Source organism: Dipodomys spectabilis, unplaced genomic scaffold, assembly GCF_019054845.1.
Source record: "Dipodomys spectabilis isolate Male_0828 unplaced genomic scaffold, ASM1905484v1 ptg000018l, whole genome shotgun sequence".
Taxonomy (NCBI): domain Eukaryota; kingdom Metazoa; phylum Chordata; class Mammalia; order Rodentia; family Heteromyidae; genus Dipodomys; species Dipodomys spectabilis.
The window spans coordinates 5,830,895-5,847,565 of record NW_024870695.1 but is presented as its reverse complement, the minus strand read 5'-3'; the positions used below and the strand labels follow the sequence as shown (position 1 = coordinate 5,847,565).

Here is a 16,671-nt window from a genome sequence, read left to right as displayed (position 1 = left end):
GTACAGGTTGTGGGTATCTAGCTTTTTGAGTTCACATTCAAAGGGCTGTTGTCCCTGTGCCTTGTAAGTGGGCTCAGGAGAGTTATAAGGAGGTGTGGGCTGGGAATGTGGCTTAGTGGTAGAGTGCTTACATAGCATGCATGAAGCCCTGGGTTTGATTCCTCAGTACCACATAAACAGAAAAACAGAAGTGGCACAGTGGCTCAAGTGGTAGAGCAGTAGCCTTGAACACAGAGAGGCTCAAGGACAGTGCCTGGGTCCTGAGAGAAAGCCCAGGACAAAAAAAAAATAAAAAATAAAAAAGGAGGTTCGTGCCAGCCACCAATGGCTCACGCCTGTAATCCTAGCTACTCAGGAGGCTGAGATCTAAGGATTTCAGTTCAAAACCAGCCCAAGCAGAAAAGTCTATGAGACTCTTATCTCCAATAAACTACTCAGAAAACGCTGGAAGTGGTGCTATGGCTCAAATGGTAGGTAGCTAGCCTTGAGCACAAAGGCTCAGGGATAGCGCCCAGGCTCTGAATTCAAGCCCCAGCACCTGCACACACACTAAAAGGAGACACAGGAGCGCAGGCTTGGAGGGGGGACCTATGTGAGGGAGGATACAATGCCCCCTCCCATTTGAATTAGCTAAACCCTCCAGTGAGCCTCTGGAAGCTGGGGCTGTCTTCCTAGATGCTTCTCAAATTGGCCTGTTAGAGGCCAGGGACCAGAGCAGATTGAACCTCAGGTGATGATTTCTTGGTGAGGAGCAGAGCTTGGGCTGTGCTGGGGTGAGGGGTCATGGGTTCCCTCCAATGCCCATGAACCATCTCAGTCATCGATTCCAGGATCCCCATGGGCACTCTGATCTAACCAATTACCAAGCTGTGGGGGAGGGGGCAGCTGCATCTCTAGCCCCCTCAGCCTTACCTGCCATCAAGCCCCCAGGGGATGAGGAGGAGGTGACTCCCTTCCCAGCCCTGTCTGGATACACCTCTGGTGGGTGTCCTCACAGCCACCCTGCCTGGAAGCCAGCACTCCTGGCCTGTCCCAACCCTCACTCTGGGGCCCAAAGGGCAAAAAGCCTGGGGTCTGTCCAGCCCTTCCCCTTGGGCCTAGCAGGGGTGTAGCCTATCCTGCAGGCCCAGTGACGCAGGGCAGCAGCAGGAGGCTGCCTGGGCTGGGGCTGGGCCAGGGCCTGTGGCGGCCCCTCTGTCCAGGCCAGATGGCCTCTGGCCGCAGTGGGAGGGGCTGCCAACACCTCCAGTCAGTGTCCTGGCCTGAGCGCATCCCTCTGTCCTTATCCCGCCTGGCTCTGTGGTTGTTGAAGGGCTGTGCGTCTCCCCTACAAGTGGGGCTTTAAAGTGCTTATCCCCTGTACCCTTGCCTTACCTGCCCCTCATCTCCATCTTAGGGCTTATACTCTCCTCCATCATAGGCTCCCTAAATCTAACCTTTCCACTAACCAGGGCCCTCTAGGACCCTGGTGAGGTAGCCTGAATAGTGTCCACTTTCCTCTACCATTCAAATGGGATCAGCATTTCATTTGCTCATTCATTGATTCATTCATCATTCATTCATTTCTTCATTCACTCATCTGTTTGTTCCTTCATTCATACATTCATTTGCTTACTCTTCCAACAAGTCAAGTACCTATTATGTGTCAGACTCTATCCTTGGTCCTGAAACCACGCAAGTGAGCAGGATGCATGAGACCTCTGCTTTTCATGAAGCTGAACTCTACTGGGGAGAACAAGAAAACCAAGGAGCAGTGGTATGACTAAGGCCAGCATCTTCAGAAAGGATGACAAGGAAAGACTCCCTGAGAAGGAAATATCTGAGCAGGGACCAGAAAGGGGAGGAGCTAGCGAGGTCAACTTCTGGGGGTGAATGGCAGGGTCAGGAAGTAGAAAAACATTCCAGGTGGAGGAGAAGCACAAGAGGATGAGGAGTCAGGGGCATGGTGGGTCTGTTGCTAGGAGGTGGCATGGGAAGGGAGGGGAAGCTTCAGGAGGAACCGACCCTTCCTCTCCAGCCCTTGCAGGAGTTGGATTTGATTCTGCAAGTGAGGCTTGCATTTTGGGAAGGACAACTACCTCAGTTAGCCTCATGAAGCAATTTGTCCCTGCAGGCCTTTGTGCCAAGCTCCTGACGGCCACCTCACTCAGATTGACCAGCAACCCCATGGTAGGTTGGCCCTATGGTTACCCCCACTTTACAGATCAGCAGACTAAGCACTGAGATATGAAGTCACTCACTCAAAGATAAACTCCAAGTCAGTGATTGAGGCAGAATTTCACGTGGGCCCCTCAGCTCTAGGATCCTACCCATAGTGCAATGCTACCTCTTGGGGTTATGGCTCTGCTCCTCTCACAGAACCTCTCCTTTGGGAAGACGCTCATCCCTTTGCTCTCATCAAGCAACATCTAAGCCCAAAGATACCCATCTATTACCCAGAGTTAGTGAGACCTGGCGGGAACTCGAGTCCTGGTCTGTGTGTTCTCAGTAGCCTCTCTACCCCTCTTGCCCACACTTTAAGACCATTCTCAGGTTGATTCTTGTCTGCGCTGCCTCCACTTTTCCTCTCGATCAGCAGCACCCTCTCCCCGCTCCCCTGCTCTGTGCCCACCACAAGGACAGGCACACAGCAGGGCCTTATTTACTAGCTGTGGATGGAATGGGTAGCTGAGTGTCGGAATGTACTGGGTTTAGAACTGCTGTCTGGGCTTGGGGTGGATGTGCCCAGCAGAGACTTGAAGGATGCTAGGAATTTTCTAGTGAGGCAGGAAATCTGAGTTGGCGGATTTCTGTCTGGGGGTAGGAAGGGAATCTCAGCCAGAGGAAATAGTGTGTGCTAAGACAAAGGGTGAGGATGTAAGGGGAATCCAAGAATAACAATGATCCTGTTGGTCCGAGAGCTGGCAGAGCTTGGGCAGTGAGGCTGGGGCTAGGAGGGATAAGATGACAGCTGAGCTACCAAGCTAAGGAACTGGGGCTCAGGCAGTTAAGGAAAGGAAAAGTAGCTGCCCGGTGAGTCCTTCCTGAGTGAACTTGTGCAAGCCATGTGCCCTTTCTAGCCTCAGTTTCCTCTCCAAACCACATAAGAATTGTCCCAACTCCCAAGGACCCTCTAGCCTTGCACAGGTCACTGCCCTCTTACAGCCCTAACAAGCAAAGAAGCTCCTCGGGTAGACATGGAATTTCTCTAATGCCCCGATCTGTTCTTGCCATGGGTGGCTTGGCTCTGCAGTGTTCTGCCAACTGGTGAGAGGCATAGGACCCCAGAGGCTCCAGTTCACAGAGGAGCCTGTGTAGACATACTCTTCTTTACCTTCACACCCTTCCTCTTGTGAAGACCTGCCCAGGACTGGCTGGCATCGTGGGCCTGGGCCTGGGCGTGGATAGGGCCCAGCTCTGAGGGCGGGGGCATGAGCGGGATCAGCGGGATCAACATGGCCATTGGCATCAGTGGCATCAACTCCTCTGAGGTCTCTGAGGAGGGAGGGGGCAGCTCCTCCGGGTCCAGGTTGGCATCGCTCCAGCCCTCAGAGCTCTCACTGTGGCCCTCTGGGTTGGTGGCTTCGTCATCTGATATGGTGACCATATCAGTTGTGTCTTCCTCAACGTTGCTTTCTGAGTCCTCTTCCTCTTGCTCCATGACCATCTCACACTTGCAGGGGCTAGCGTCTGCTTCTGGGCCTTCCTGCTTTTGTATGGAGTTGGTTGCAAGAACACCATAGAACCCTGCCACGGGTCGGGCAGTTGTCCTGACTCTGCCTTTGCCAGTCCAGAAGAGAGTGAGCTCTTGGCGCCAGGCAGCCACCGTCAGGCTGGTGAGCAGGGTGCTGGACACTAAGTAGAGTAAGGCAGGCTGGCCCATCTCCATGAGAATCATGGCAACAAAGGTGACCAGCAGACCCACAGCGTAGGCCACAGTACAGGCCATGAAGTACACCTGGTGGGAGCGGACTTGAACATCAAAGCGGTGACAGTAAGCAACTAGAAAGCCTGGGACCACAATGTCACCAAAGCCCAGGATGGAGAAGGGCTGGTCGCACAGGGTCAAGGCTGAGAAGCACATTCGCGGCACTTTGAGGACCATGGGCAGTCTCTCGTGGCTGGAAGAGTCTAACGGGCCTGCTGCTACCTCCACCATGATGCTCTCTCCGGTCTTGGTGAACAGAGGGGTGACAAAGACAAAGAAGACATCGAAGGCCAGCAGGGCCAGTAAGAAGGAGGCACAGTTTTTGAGTGTGGGCAGCCGCACACGACGTAGGACAAAAAGGCAGTAGGCCACGCCCAGTGTATCCTGCAGGAGCCAGGCCCAGCGGTCCTCGTTTCGGTAGACCACCCAGAAGAGGGTCACCAGGGTGCACAGGACCGCCAGTAACAGCATTGGAAGTTTCAGGTAAGTTCGACGGCCAGGCAGAAGCCACTGATACTGCTGTAGGGGCAGGTGGCGCGCAAGGGGTGCCAGGCAGCTGTAGAGGCCGGTGCTGGCCCCCAAGCCAAAGATCCCGATCATGATATAGATGAAGCAGTCATAGAAGAAATAGAGCAATATCATGATTGAGCAGGACATGGCAACCACAGCACCTGTCATGGCTGGTGTGAAATCCACAGGCCCATCGTCATCATCTTCATCCTCCTGGCCCCTCTCGGCTGCTGATACCGGCAGCTGATGGTGACCTCCAGGCCCCCCTCCTCCTCGGGCACGGCGTCGCTGTAACCGGTCAGCCTCCATCAAGCCAGCCCAATAGCCGCCCAAGGCCACGGTGCCCACAGCCAGGACAAAAATGAGCACCATGTTGTAATCGATGATGGGCTCTGGGGGAGCATAGATGGCCACGCGGACGTTGGTGTGGCCGCGGGTGTGGCTGAGGATGTCGAGCATGTCGGTGTAGTGGAGCACAGCCACGGGGATGGTGAGGTCCGGCAGGAGCTTACGGGAGTCCCGGCTCACCCGCACGGCATCTGAGCATTGCTGGGTGCTAACGCGGCTCACGATGAGCAGTCCGTGGGCACCCCGGTCCTGCGCCAGCCAGCCCTTGGCATAGAAGCTGCAGTTGCCCCTCATTACCATGGCGGTGGTCTGGTAGAGAGGCCGCTGTCTTGGGGAGCTGGACTGGGCCTGATGGAAGGAGCTCTCACCTGGGCACCAGGATACCTTAGTGCCATCGTGCAGGGGCAAGAGTGGGGCATGGTGTAGGTCCCGGGGGAGAGTGACATAGTCGGGGCTGAAGAGGATGCAGTAGTCCTTGGTCCAGTTCCCGGAGACCACGTGGACCACCCCGTACTCCCCCCGGACCATCATGCTGAGGAGGAGGAGGTGGAGGAGCAAGTCCACGGGGAGGAGGACACCCTGGTGCGCCATCCTCCTCAGCGACCTTCTGTGCCGTCCCCAGGTGTTTAGCTGACCCCAGCCCAGTTCTCCTGCCAGGGGATGGGAGGTGGGTGGGTGTGGCCTTTTGTCACAGACCAGCTTGGCCATCTGTCCCTGGAAACCAGGGCCACACCTATCTAGTCATAAAGCTGTGTTACCTCCAGCCCACAACACTGTTGTAGAGTCTGTGGTCTTCCTCACCATTGTGGTTCCCCAACCCTGACCCCTGGCCCCATTGTGCCCAGGCCCTGCTAGAGCTAGAACAGGTAACTTGCCATGATTGCTGCAAAGCTAGGGTTGAGGATTCCAGACAGGATTCAGGACCAGTGTTGTCTCTGGGTGAATAGGCAAGTTATCTTTCTTCTCTAGGCCTTCTACTTTAGTTGCCTAAAAAAAAGGGGGGGGGCATTGGACCTGTGGGCTTGTGAGCTCCTACATCTTTTGTTCAATGTCGAATACTTTTTGCTGAGCATCTTCGAGGTGTCAGGTATTTTATTCCTAACATCCACCCAGTCCGTGGCTGCAAGCTGTCCTTCAGGAACATGACAGAAATTCTCATGACATGATAAAGATTCATCCTGTGCAGTTAGGAACTGTTACACCACAAAGTTCCTGCCAGGAGGAATCAAGAAAAGACTGCGGAGATCTCTAGCCACCCTCTCTTCTTTCTCACACCCGAGAGACAGCCCATGAAGAGATGGACAATCGCCTACAAAATGGGGGAAAAAAGTGAAAGGAGCAAGTCCCTGGATTCCTGCACGGAGTACTTGCTTGGGGTGCTCATGATCTGTGGCAAAGAGAGGTACATAGTCTTCTATAAACATCTTGTGGGCCTCTTTGTTATAGCAGCTGAACCTTACCCCAACACACTCAATTTCACAAATGAATAAAATGGATGTTCAGAGCAACTCAAGTGGATTCAGCTAAGACTAGGGGCTCTCAGGCTCAAGTCACTGGGCCTCCATGTCTTACATTTTGAGCTGCCTTCTGTGCCTCTTTCTCTGCCTCTTCTCTGCGAGGGGTGGGCCGGACTTCCAGGTGGAGAGAGAGAAGTCGGATAACCATAAACTCTGGGTCTGAGGTCAGGATCCTCAGGCCCTGGCTTGGCCTGTTTCCACCCCAGCTCTGGTACCCATGTGCTCTCGCAGGTCACCCAGCATGTCCTGTCCCAGCCTTCTCCACCTGCCATGGGGTGGGGTTGAAAAGTGGTGTGTGCAGGAAATCTATTGGTGTGCTGGAGCCAGAAGAGAGGGATGTGGGGTCTGGAGCTCATGCTCTAGGTTGCTCTGCCCCAGACACCAGCATGCCGTGCTCAGTTCTCATGTGCTAAGGACTTGCAGGACAGGGCCCACTCCCTGGGGGGGGGGGGGGAGGGAGGGGTGGAGGGGTGGAGATGAGGCCTTAGCCAGATTGCCAAGGCTCATAGCAGCATAGGCTCTGTAGAGAATCTCAGAGTGGGTTTTTCTGCTCCACTCTGGACCTCCACCTCCACTCCCAAGCTCAGTCTCCTTTCAGCTTAAGGCCTCTAGCCTGGCTGATCCACTCTCTGCCTCAAGATCTTCCCTTAGGGCATGGCCCATGCATACCACTTGCTTTTTTTTTTTTATCATGGGACCTGAATTCTGGGCCTGGGCACTGTCCCTCAGCTCTTCAGCTTAAGGCTAGTGCTCTACCACTTGAGCCACAGCCCCACTTCCAGCTTTTACTGCTTATGTGGTGCTGATCAATCAAACCCAGGGCCTCATGCATGCAAGGCAAGCACTCTACCACTGAGCCACCTTCCCAGCCTCCCACTTGCTTCTTGTTCATGGTGTTCAGGCTTTAACTCCATCCCTACTTCTGGAAAAAAAAATTAGTTAAGGCCCAGTCCTGGACTCTGAAGTGGAGTGTGAGTTTAAAGGACTTTCCAAAGCAGCTAGCAAGTAGATCCCATGTGGATTTCAAAAGCCCCCCTTTGTTTAATTATTTGTCTGTCTTACCAACATTTAATTTTTTTTTGTCCTTTTTTTTTTGTGTAAAGATACTATACAGAGGGTTACAGTTACATGAGTGAGGTAATGAGTACACTTCCTCTTGAACATTGTTACCCCCTCCATTGTTTTCCCCCTACCATCCCCTCCCTCCCTCCCTTCCCCGAGGTTCTTTTTTTTTTTTTTTTTTGATTGTGCCAACATTTAATTTGACATCTATTTTTCTTAATATTTTGACATCTATTTTTCATAACTTACTTATAGTGTCTATTAAAGTATTCAATTGAATTTTCATAAGAAATATTTCTTCTTGTTTGTATGCTTCTGAATTATCTATTAATGTAACATTGAATGAGATGACCAACAGTAATTACAATAAGTGAATTGTCAGAAACATGTGAGGGCCAGGTGCTGATGGCTCACACCTGTAATCCTAGCTACTCAAGAAGCTGAGATCTGAGGAACATGGTTCAAAGCCAGTGCAGACAGGAAAGTCTATGACACTCATCTCCAATTAACCTCCAGGAAACTGGAAGTGGAGCTATGGCTCAAAGTCGTAGAGCGATAACCTTGAGCATAAGAGCTCAGGACAGTGCCAGGACCTGAACATGAACCAAATACGACTGACTGGTGATTTGCTACCAGCTGGTGGGAGGAGAGAAGTGGGCAGGGCCAAGGAGAGGAGTCTGCCAGCTGCTCCTTGGGTGGGCTGTCACTGAAGAAGGGGAGAAGACTAAGCCTGGGCAGCTCTTAGCACATGGCAGTGTCCCCACTAGGCACCCTCCCCTCCCTGAGTCCAAGCCTTTACCAGGTAAGGGTCTCAGGGATGCCAGTCTTCTGTCTGGGTATTGGTTCCAGGTCCTTTGCAACCCAAAACAGAACTGAGCAGAGCACAGACAAGCATTGGGGAAATGGGTTTATTAAAGTAAGAGTAAGCTTCAAGAGAAAGTACAGGAACAGGTTGAGCAAGAGCACTACAGCTCTGATGGTAAAATTCCCCCAGAGGGAATTTAGGGGTGGTTAGGTGGGCCTGGGGATGGGTAGGGTGGTGATCTTTGGTTTGGAATGAACTCTGATGGACAGGTTGATTGACGGGTGGGGCTTAAGGTCACATGGATGCGAAGGCATCTTGAATTGGGATCCTGGGCTTAGTGTGGCTGAAAGGCCTTTGCCAGGGCTTCATCCTCATCCCCTTCACATGTGCCCCAGCAGAGGGCTCTGCTTGTCTGGATAAACATCCTGGTTAATGAAGAGGAGAAGAGGAGGAGAATTCGTTCAAGAGGCCAATGCATATCCTACAACATTAACAAGAGTGAGAGGAAAGTGGAGTTGTGAGTTGAAGTGATAGAGTGCTAGCCTTGAGCAAAAAAGCTCAAGGACAGTGCCTAGGCCCAGAGTTCAAGGCCCAGTACTAGCATTAAAAAACAGTAAGTGTCAGGTGCTGGTAGCTCATGCCTGTAATCCTTGCTACTCAGGAAGCTGAGAGTTGAGGATCACAGTTCAAAGCCAGCCCTGGCAAGAAAGTTTGTGAGACTCTTATCTCCAGTAAACCATCAGAAAACCAAAAGTGGAGCTGTGGCTCAAGTGATAGAGTGCTCGCCTTGAGCTGAAGAGCTGAGGGACAGTACCCAGGCCCAGAGTTCAAGCCCCACAACCGGAAAAAAAAAACAACCAAAAAACAAAAACAGCAGCAACAAAAAAGTGAAGTAAGAGGTGGGTAAGGGAGATGGGTGAGAATGTCCAAAAGGGGGGTGAAAATTGATTAAGATGTATTATATTCATAAAATGCTTTGTTAAATGGAAACACCTTTGTACAACTAAAGATACTTTAAAAAATTGTCCCTATCTTTTCCATTTTTCCTCTGTGGCAAATGCTTATTTTGATGTTCATTTCTGGGATGTTAAGGAAATAGAGGTCTATATGTACAATATATATTTATCCTCATTTCTGTATTTTACTATTTAATTGTGCTTCCACTCATCTTCCTATTATTATTGTATCTTTCTTTTTTTGCAATTTTGAATCTCACATCTGTTGTTTATTTTTGTTCTTAAATACTTAGGTTCAACTTAGGGTAATAGACTGGTGATTTTGTAATACTTAAAGAAAAAAAATCCATCCTGATTATCAAGATCATGGTGCCTGGAAGGCTGGCAGCAGGGATATTATCAGAACCATCTGGAGATTGCAATAGTCTTTTGGAAGTGTCTTAGGGTGGATGGATGGGTAGATCTATGGGCTAGGCTTGCAAGTGGCCCTGATAACCACAGACCCTGTATGGTCTGCCTGCCTCACAAGTACTTTAACTCTAGGGAGATGACAGCTGGGTCCGCCGCTCCTCATAAAAGCTGTTCCCCCTCCCCCAGCTAAGACAACCCAGATTCTCACTGGGATCTTGCTATCAAGCAAGAGATTGTGGGGTTTTTTTTTAGCAACCAAGACCTACATGTCCTCTGGGTTATTATTAAACAAAAACAACAACAAAAACTACAGCTGGTGAAAGTGCAAAAATGGTGCAGCCACTGTGGAAAAGAGAGGTAGTTTATTGATTTAACGAGAATGATCCAGCACATCTAATTCTGGGCATGTATCTACAAGAATTGAATTTTGTTCAAACGGACACTTGTATGTGCCCATCACAGCACTGCGGATGAAAACTTGGGACACGCTGAAAGAATCTGATTCCCTCAACTGACAAATGGACAGGGCGTGGTCTCTGCATAGAAAGAAGCATTGTTCAGCCATAAAAGCAACTTTTTTTTTTTTTACTACACACTGCATTGTGGATGAACCTTGAAAATATGTTTTCCTTTCTTTTTTTTTTTTTTTTTGGTTGGCCGTGGGGCTTGAACTCTGGGCCTGGGCGCTGTCCCTCAGCTCTTCAGTTCAAGGCGAGCGCTCTACCACTTGAGCTACAGTGCCACTTCCGGTTTTCTGGTGGTTTATTGGAGATAAGAGTCTCACGGTCTCTCCTGCCCGGGCTGGCTTTGAACCTCGATCCTCAGATCTCAGCCTCCTGAGTAGCTAGGATTATAGGCGTGAGCCACCAGGGCCTGGCTGAAAATATGTTTTTCAAAGTAAGAAAAAAGCCACATGAAATAACAAATACTAGAAAAGAAGCAAATTTATGGTGGTACCAGGGCTGTGGGATGTGACAGCTGGTTGGGTTATAGGATTTCCATGGGGGGGGGGGGGGGAGAGATTCCATGTAGGAGGGAAGGAATGAAAATATTCTAGAAGTAGAGAGTGGGGACAGTTATACAACCTTATGAATAATATATTTTATTGATATATAATGACACATATTTATAGTGTATAACATGGCTGAAATGGTTATGTTTTATGTTATATGCATTCTATCATCATAAACAAAACAAGAGTTAATTCCATTTGTCTGCAGTGCCTCTGTTCTTCAGGACCTGTCAGTGGCCATATGCCCCACACTGGGGTCCAGTAAATGTGGCTGTCTGTGGGAGCCCACTTCCACCTTCCACCTTCCTCACTGATCTGCCCTTGGGCTCCTGGTGCTCTGCGCTCAAATTCTCTGAAGGCTCCACCCACTCCATGGCTTCTCCTGGAGCCAAGCCAGGTGAAGGCTTTCTGCCACCTGCTCAATCCTTGCTTCCCTAGAATGCATCTGCTCTCCTGCCCCATGTCCCATCTAGGGTCATCAGCCCTGGGGGTTGCCCTCCTTCGTAACTACTTGCTGTCCTGGTTGGCACATTTACATTGTAGCCATTGGCCCATTTCCCAGTCTGCGATTCTTCCTCTGGACTCTGCAGACCCCCAGTCTCTTATGACAGCTTCGCAGAATCTTCCTGTTCCCTGCTGCCTCCCTCAGCTAAGACGAGCTGTGGGGGCCCAGGTCTCTGCCTTCCCTTTGGACCCAAGTGACATTCACTTTCATCCAATCAGGGCAGTGAGGGCAGCTTGTATGGGGAGCGGGTTTACAGCCAGGGAGGACAGTTCAGAAAAGTAGGTAGGCATCCAGTTCTCTGGCCCCTTCTTCTACCCTTGGTTTGCAGGTTTCCTCTTCTGCTCTGTGATTGGAGGTGGTGCAGAGCTGGGGAGGGACTGGATGGCTGTAGGACCCTGCCATACTACCCTGGGAATGGAGGTGAGACAGGCAGAGGCACCTCCTGCCATGTTGCCCACCCCAGCTGGTAGTGCCCCCCAGGTCTCTAAGACTTCCCCCCGCCCTGCAACTCCATCCGGACCCTTTGCCTAGGTCCAATAGGCAGTAAGGCAGGGTCTGTGCAGGACCTTGTGAAGGACAGGAGTTCTCTTTAAACAACCTCACACTGTCACGCCTCTTTGGAGCTTGAGCTACAGGCTGTAACTCAGGACCTGCAGGGTGGTGGCTAGCAGGCAGGGTGGGAGGCTGTGCTTCAAGATGGAGCTGGGAGGGGCCTGGACACTGGAAAGTAGACAGCCTGTGACCCAGTCTGAGGATCCAACTCCCAAAGCCCCTACTCATTTCTGAATGCGCTCTAGACTGGGAGGTAGAGGAATGTCCCTGGGGCAGGTACTGAGGCTGGGAGTGGGGTAGGGAAGGTTACTTGCAAAGCTCTGTCATTGCCAACAAACACTTGTGGAGACCACAGTGGATTCTCATCTAACCATACTACAGCTGAGTGTCCGTAGGGAGGTCTGTGTCCTCTCTGAGCTCTACTTTCCCCATCTGTTAAATGAGAGACCCATTCACAGGGCAGAAGAGAAAGAGCAGGTAAAATTTACTTGTGTGTCCTGGTATTTGGGAACCCACACAGTAATGCCCAGGATTGCTGTTTGTAGGCTGTCGAGCATCCCCTACCTCTCTGTTTTAGTTCACTTTTATCATGAGATACCCCTGCCCCAAACCGGAGGCTAATCACACCCCCACAGGGGCTGGGCAGAGCCTGGGGTGGGTGGGGAGAGGCCCTCTGTGGCTTCTGGTGGCCTAGGCTGCAGAGTCAGAGGCTAGGCATCATTTTAAGGAGTAGAGGGGGTGGAGAAGGTGGGGCACAGAGGCTGGGTGCACGGAGTCCTCATCGCTCCAGCACAGCTGGCCTCTGCAGCTGGGCCCAGCCTGTCTCATCTTCACCCAGGCGCCTCGAGGATCAGTCTGAAGCTGAGGCCTCCTTGCTGTTCTGGCTGCTTTCGGGGTCTCAGCCTCCCAATCGAAGGCCTGAAGATGCTACCCGGGATAGTGAGCCAAGCCCTCCATCCTACATCAGTCATTGGTCCTTGCTTTTCTCTGCTGCAAAACTTCCCAATCTCCCTGAGCGAGTTGAGGGTTAGCTAATACCTGTTACTTGTGGCTTGCAAAGCAATCTATAGTTGGTCACAAACAAGGCCTTAGTATCCAAGATCCCCAAACCTCCTTCCCTCCCTTAATATATGTTTTCCCCACATCTAGCTGCTCTAGTCCTGACTCGGGTGCATGGCCCAGGGTGCATGGCCTGAGGGCCAGGGCAGAGACTGGCAGCGGAGTCTCTGCCCTCGGGGAGGGGCAGCAGGACTGGGAAACTGAATAGCTTCCTTCCACCAAGAAGGTCTCAGGGCAAAATAGGCTCAGGTATGGGAGACTTCTAGGAGACTCTGGCCTCTGCATGTGGCATGAAGGAAGGTTCTTTGGAGCACCAGGGGCAGGGACTGTTCTAGAGTCTCTGAGGCTGCCAGACCCTTCCTTGGAGCAGTGATGTCTATTCCTCACTCCCTCCTTATCCTACACACACAGCCTTAGAGCAGAACAGCCTCTGATGCTTGGCCTGGGTCCAGCCTGGCTGCTGCATGAAGCCCACAGCATACACTTACCATGGAAGGACTACAGCACTGAACCTCAGATCCTAGCACAGGGCTGTTTGGGACTCCCAAACAAATCCAGTCTCTGGATTTGAAGGGGCCGAGGCTCAAGTTCAAGGATACCCCTTCCTTATGCTCAGCTTCTCTGACAACTACAAGCCCCTAGGGCTCCACAGTTAAGGGCAGTGGGTCCTTGACACGCCTCCCGGGGCAGCTACTTAATTCTCTGGCATGGACTCAGCATACGCCTGGGTGCACGGGAGGCCTTTGGAGTAACAGCTGGAGTAGCCAGGAGACACAATGGGGGCAGGTACCCCAGCTCAGCCCCTTGCCCTCTCCGCCACGCCCACGGCTGCATCGTGCTCTTATTCCTGCCCTGGGTGAGAGGCAGAGTGGAGAACCTCGTCTCAGTTGTAGTGACTTGACACTCACCAATCAGAATGACCTTTTGTTCCCCTCAGTGCAGCCCCTCCTCCCCCTCCCACCCCTACCCCTGTCCTTGTCCCCCATATGGCTCTCCAATCCCCTTTCTATTTAAGGGCACAGCAGAGCTTGGGGAGCTGGCAGGGCAGGGCGGGTCATATGGCCTTCAAGGACAACCCAGCTTCTCCACAGGCCCAGATGCTCGCCTGCTGAATGCCCCTTCCTGAGCAGGAGCTGCACAGCTCCCACACCACAGTTGTCAATGATTTGTCCCTGGAGCACAGATGTCCTCATACCCATCTCTATGCGCATGCGCACAGGCAAGCATAGGCACAGCCTTTCTCCCCGGACAGAGAGGCAGTGGCAAGGCCTAGGCAACTCTGTGCCCCTTGTAGGGTCTGGTGTCTTATCCATATCCCATTGCCTGCACAGTGCAGCCCATGGCTGGCTTCCCAGGGCCTGCAAGTGCTGGGCCTGAGAGTTCTCCCCAGAGCCAGCATGGATGGGGAGGGTGCAGGAGAGCTAATGGTACCCAGGAACAGCCCTCAATCTGTAGGAGATGAGGACCAACCTCTCAGCGTCTTCAGTGACTCCCCAGCTCCCCCAGTTCCTATGACCCTGTAGACCTGGTCCCGCCCTCCTCCTTCAGGCTCCCCTTAAGTCCCCTGCCCCACCCCTCCACCAGCTCTGCCAGGGTAGGAGGTGGGGCTCCACTTGGATCAGGTGTGAGTGGCAGGTCTCCCAGGAACATCGCAGCGGCTCAAGGCAGGGACCTCTGTTCTCAGAGGCAGCCCTCCCTCTCCCCCTCCCCCCCCCCCCCCCCCCCCCGCCAGCCCAGGCAGATGGCAGGTCTTCACAAATGTGGTTGAAAAGATAAATATTATTATTTACATCAGCCACTGGCTCACAGCTGACACCCTGGTCTCCTACAGCCGCCCTTTACAGACAACCCCCTGAACATGGATGGGGCCAGCCCATGTCTGGGAGTGGAACATCCTGTCCTGGCCCAGGGCACCTGGGTAGGGAAGGAAGGTCCTTTTCCCTTTGCTCAGCTAGTAAGCTTCCCTAGAAACCAGTCCCTGAGGCCTGAGGACCCTCCTAGAGGTTTCTCCCTCTTCAAAGAGAGGCTGGGGGACACCCTGATTCTCCCTCACAGGTTCCTCAGTCTTCTCATCAGAAGTTTCGGCTTTTTGTTTCCTTGTGGTGCTAAGGATCAAACCCATAGGCTTGTGCATGCTAGACCAAGTGACCACTGAGCTATATCCTCACTTCCCCATCTTCTCTCAAATGGGGGGGGATACCCCAAGACAAGAGGAGTCAGGAGTCAGGGTGAGGTAAGAGAAGCCAGAGTGGCCTGCAGGGTAGCAAATATCCAAGGGTGCAAGGCAGCAAGGCAGGGCATTTCTGGTGGCAGTGCCACAGCGCTGATGGTGCTCTGGTGGCTTGGGGGTGATTTCTAGTGATGTGGCCAGATGTCTCATGTCACCTGATCTAAGGTTCCTGACCAGTTATATAGCCTTTGCTCTCAGTGGTGTCCAAGGCATCATGAAGGCCAGGAGGTACAGGGATGCTGTCGTGAGTTTCCCATGATGCACTGGACCAAGGAGTGGCCTCCCCTTAGTTACTGAGGACTCCAGGTCTCCAGTGGGGTTGGTCACTTTGTGCTCTTGAAGATAGTGCTTGAAGAACCCCCTGAACTGCTGTGGGGGTTTCTAGCTCCCCATCTTCAGCCTATTCCCATTCTCCAGGGAAGATAGGAACAGTGGGGAGCCAGAGGCCTTGGGCCCAGCCCAGTGTTCTGAGGGGTTTTCTACTCCTCAGTCCAGAATTGCTGCTGGGCTGGGCTGGGTTGGGGGCTTCCCAGGCTCAGTGTGGGAGAGGGAATAGGAAGGCTGTTTGCTTCCATAGATGACAGTCAGAGAGCTCATCCATCCTCTCCCTGGCTGCAGGTGTAAAGGCTGCTTTGTGGTCTGCAGCTCAGACAGCTGTGGACTGCTTGATGCTGTGGAAGCTGACCCGGGTAGGGGACGTGGGGATGGACATGGCGCGGGCTACACGGGCGCGGATGGAGTGCTTGTCCTGCCATCGATGCCACCTCTTGCGAATGGCAGAGCGGACCTGTGGGTACAGGGTAGAGCATGACATCTCTGGGGGATTCCCTTCCTCGGGCCACCTCCAACCTCTGTCCAGATGTGCCGTGCACAGAGTTCGCTGGAGGTGGTGACGCATTCATCTTAGGAACACTAGTGGTTTGCATTTGTTGAGGCAATGCTCCCGAGTGAGGATGGGGCACCTGTTGTCTACGTGACGGTGCCATCTGAGCCCCTACCCTCAGCCCCATGCTGTCTGTCCTGCCTCAGGGTTTTCAGACCCCTCCAGGAGAGACTGAAGCCCCCAAGCCAACTACCTGAGGACAAAGGGGAGGCCTGCCATGGAAGGCTTGGATGGCCAAGGGCAGGAACCCTCCCAGAGCACCCAGCAGCAACACTCAGGGACCTGGTGGGGGAGAGGGGGTAATAGCCAGCCCGGGGCAAGAGGTGGGGGGGGGACAGTCTCTAGTTATGTGGCCTCAGGCCCTAGTCCCAGACCCTCACCTCGCTGTTGAGGAAACAGTAAAACACAGACACGAAGAAGCCCTGGAGGGAGGACAAGAAGGGGGTCAGTGTCCGGTGCAGGTGGAGCCTCACCTGACTGGGCTGCTCCAGCCCTTCCCCCCTCCCAGCCTCTGCATGGAGACTCCTCCCATCCCCCCACCCCCCTTGCCCTCCGGAGCAGGTGCAGACCTGGCCCTTCCAGAGCTGGGGGCTGGGTAGAGTGAGTCATGGGCGGCTGTACCTGGAAGGATTCCAGGAAAGAGTTGAAGTAGATGAAGACGACTCGGGAGACCTCATCCTCCCCAGGGTTGACAAAGAACAGCATGTAGGTGATGCCCAGGAGGGGCAGCAGCACCAGTGTGGCCTTCACAGCCTTCCTGGGGAGTAGAGGGGGTGGGGACGAAGTCCCAGGTCACCCAGCAGGGGTGGGGCTCTAGCTTGGTAAAGGAGGTGGGTCTGGGGAGGGAGGGGCAGCTCCTAGGAGTGACTGAGGCAGGGGGAGCTGCAGTGCAAGTGAACTAAAAAAAGACCCTG

General features: G+C 52.9%; 2 protein-coding genes across 3 annotated transcripts in view; both read right to left on the bottom strand.

The window, feature by feature from the left end:
• Positions 1-3,277: 3,277 nt before the first annotated feature.
• On the bottom strand, positions 3,278-5,356 carry Sppl2c (signal peptide peptidase like 2C). The gene has a single exon (XM_042674173.1). The coding sequence runs from the start codon at positions 5,354-5,356 to the stop codon at positions 3,278-3,280; it is 2,079 nt and encodes a 692-aa protein (XP_042530107.1).
• Positions 5,357-15,520: 10,164 nt separating this feature from the next.
• The window catches only part of Crhr1 (corticotropin releasing hormone receptor 1), a 40,903-nt gene continuing 39,752 nt past the window's right edge, over positions 15,521-16,671 (bottom strand). For both annotated transcript variants that reach the window (XM_042673849.1, XM_042673850.1), the window contains 3 exons: positions 16,379-16,514; positions 16,138-16,179; positions 15,521-15,661 (listed from right to left, as the gene is read on the bottom strand). In XM_042673849.1, coding sequence (XP_042529783.1) covers positions 15,521-15,661; positions 16,138-16,179; positions 16,379-16,514 — 319 coding nt within the window. The remainder of the gene's footprint in view (positions 15,662-16,137; positions 16,180-16,378; positions 16,515-16,671) is intronic.

Bases quoted from the DNA above. Each gene is read 5' to 3' on its own strand.
- Sppl2c (XM_042674173.1), bottom strand. From the start codon at position 5,356: ATGGCGCACCAGGGTGTCCTCCTCCCCGTGGACTTGCTCCTCCACCTC.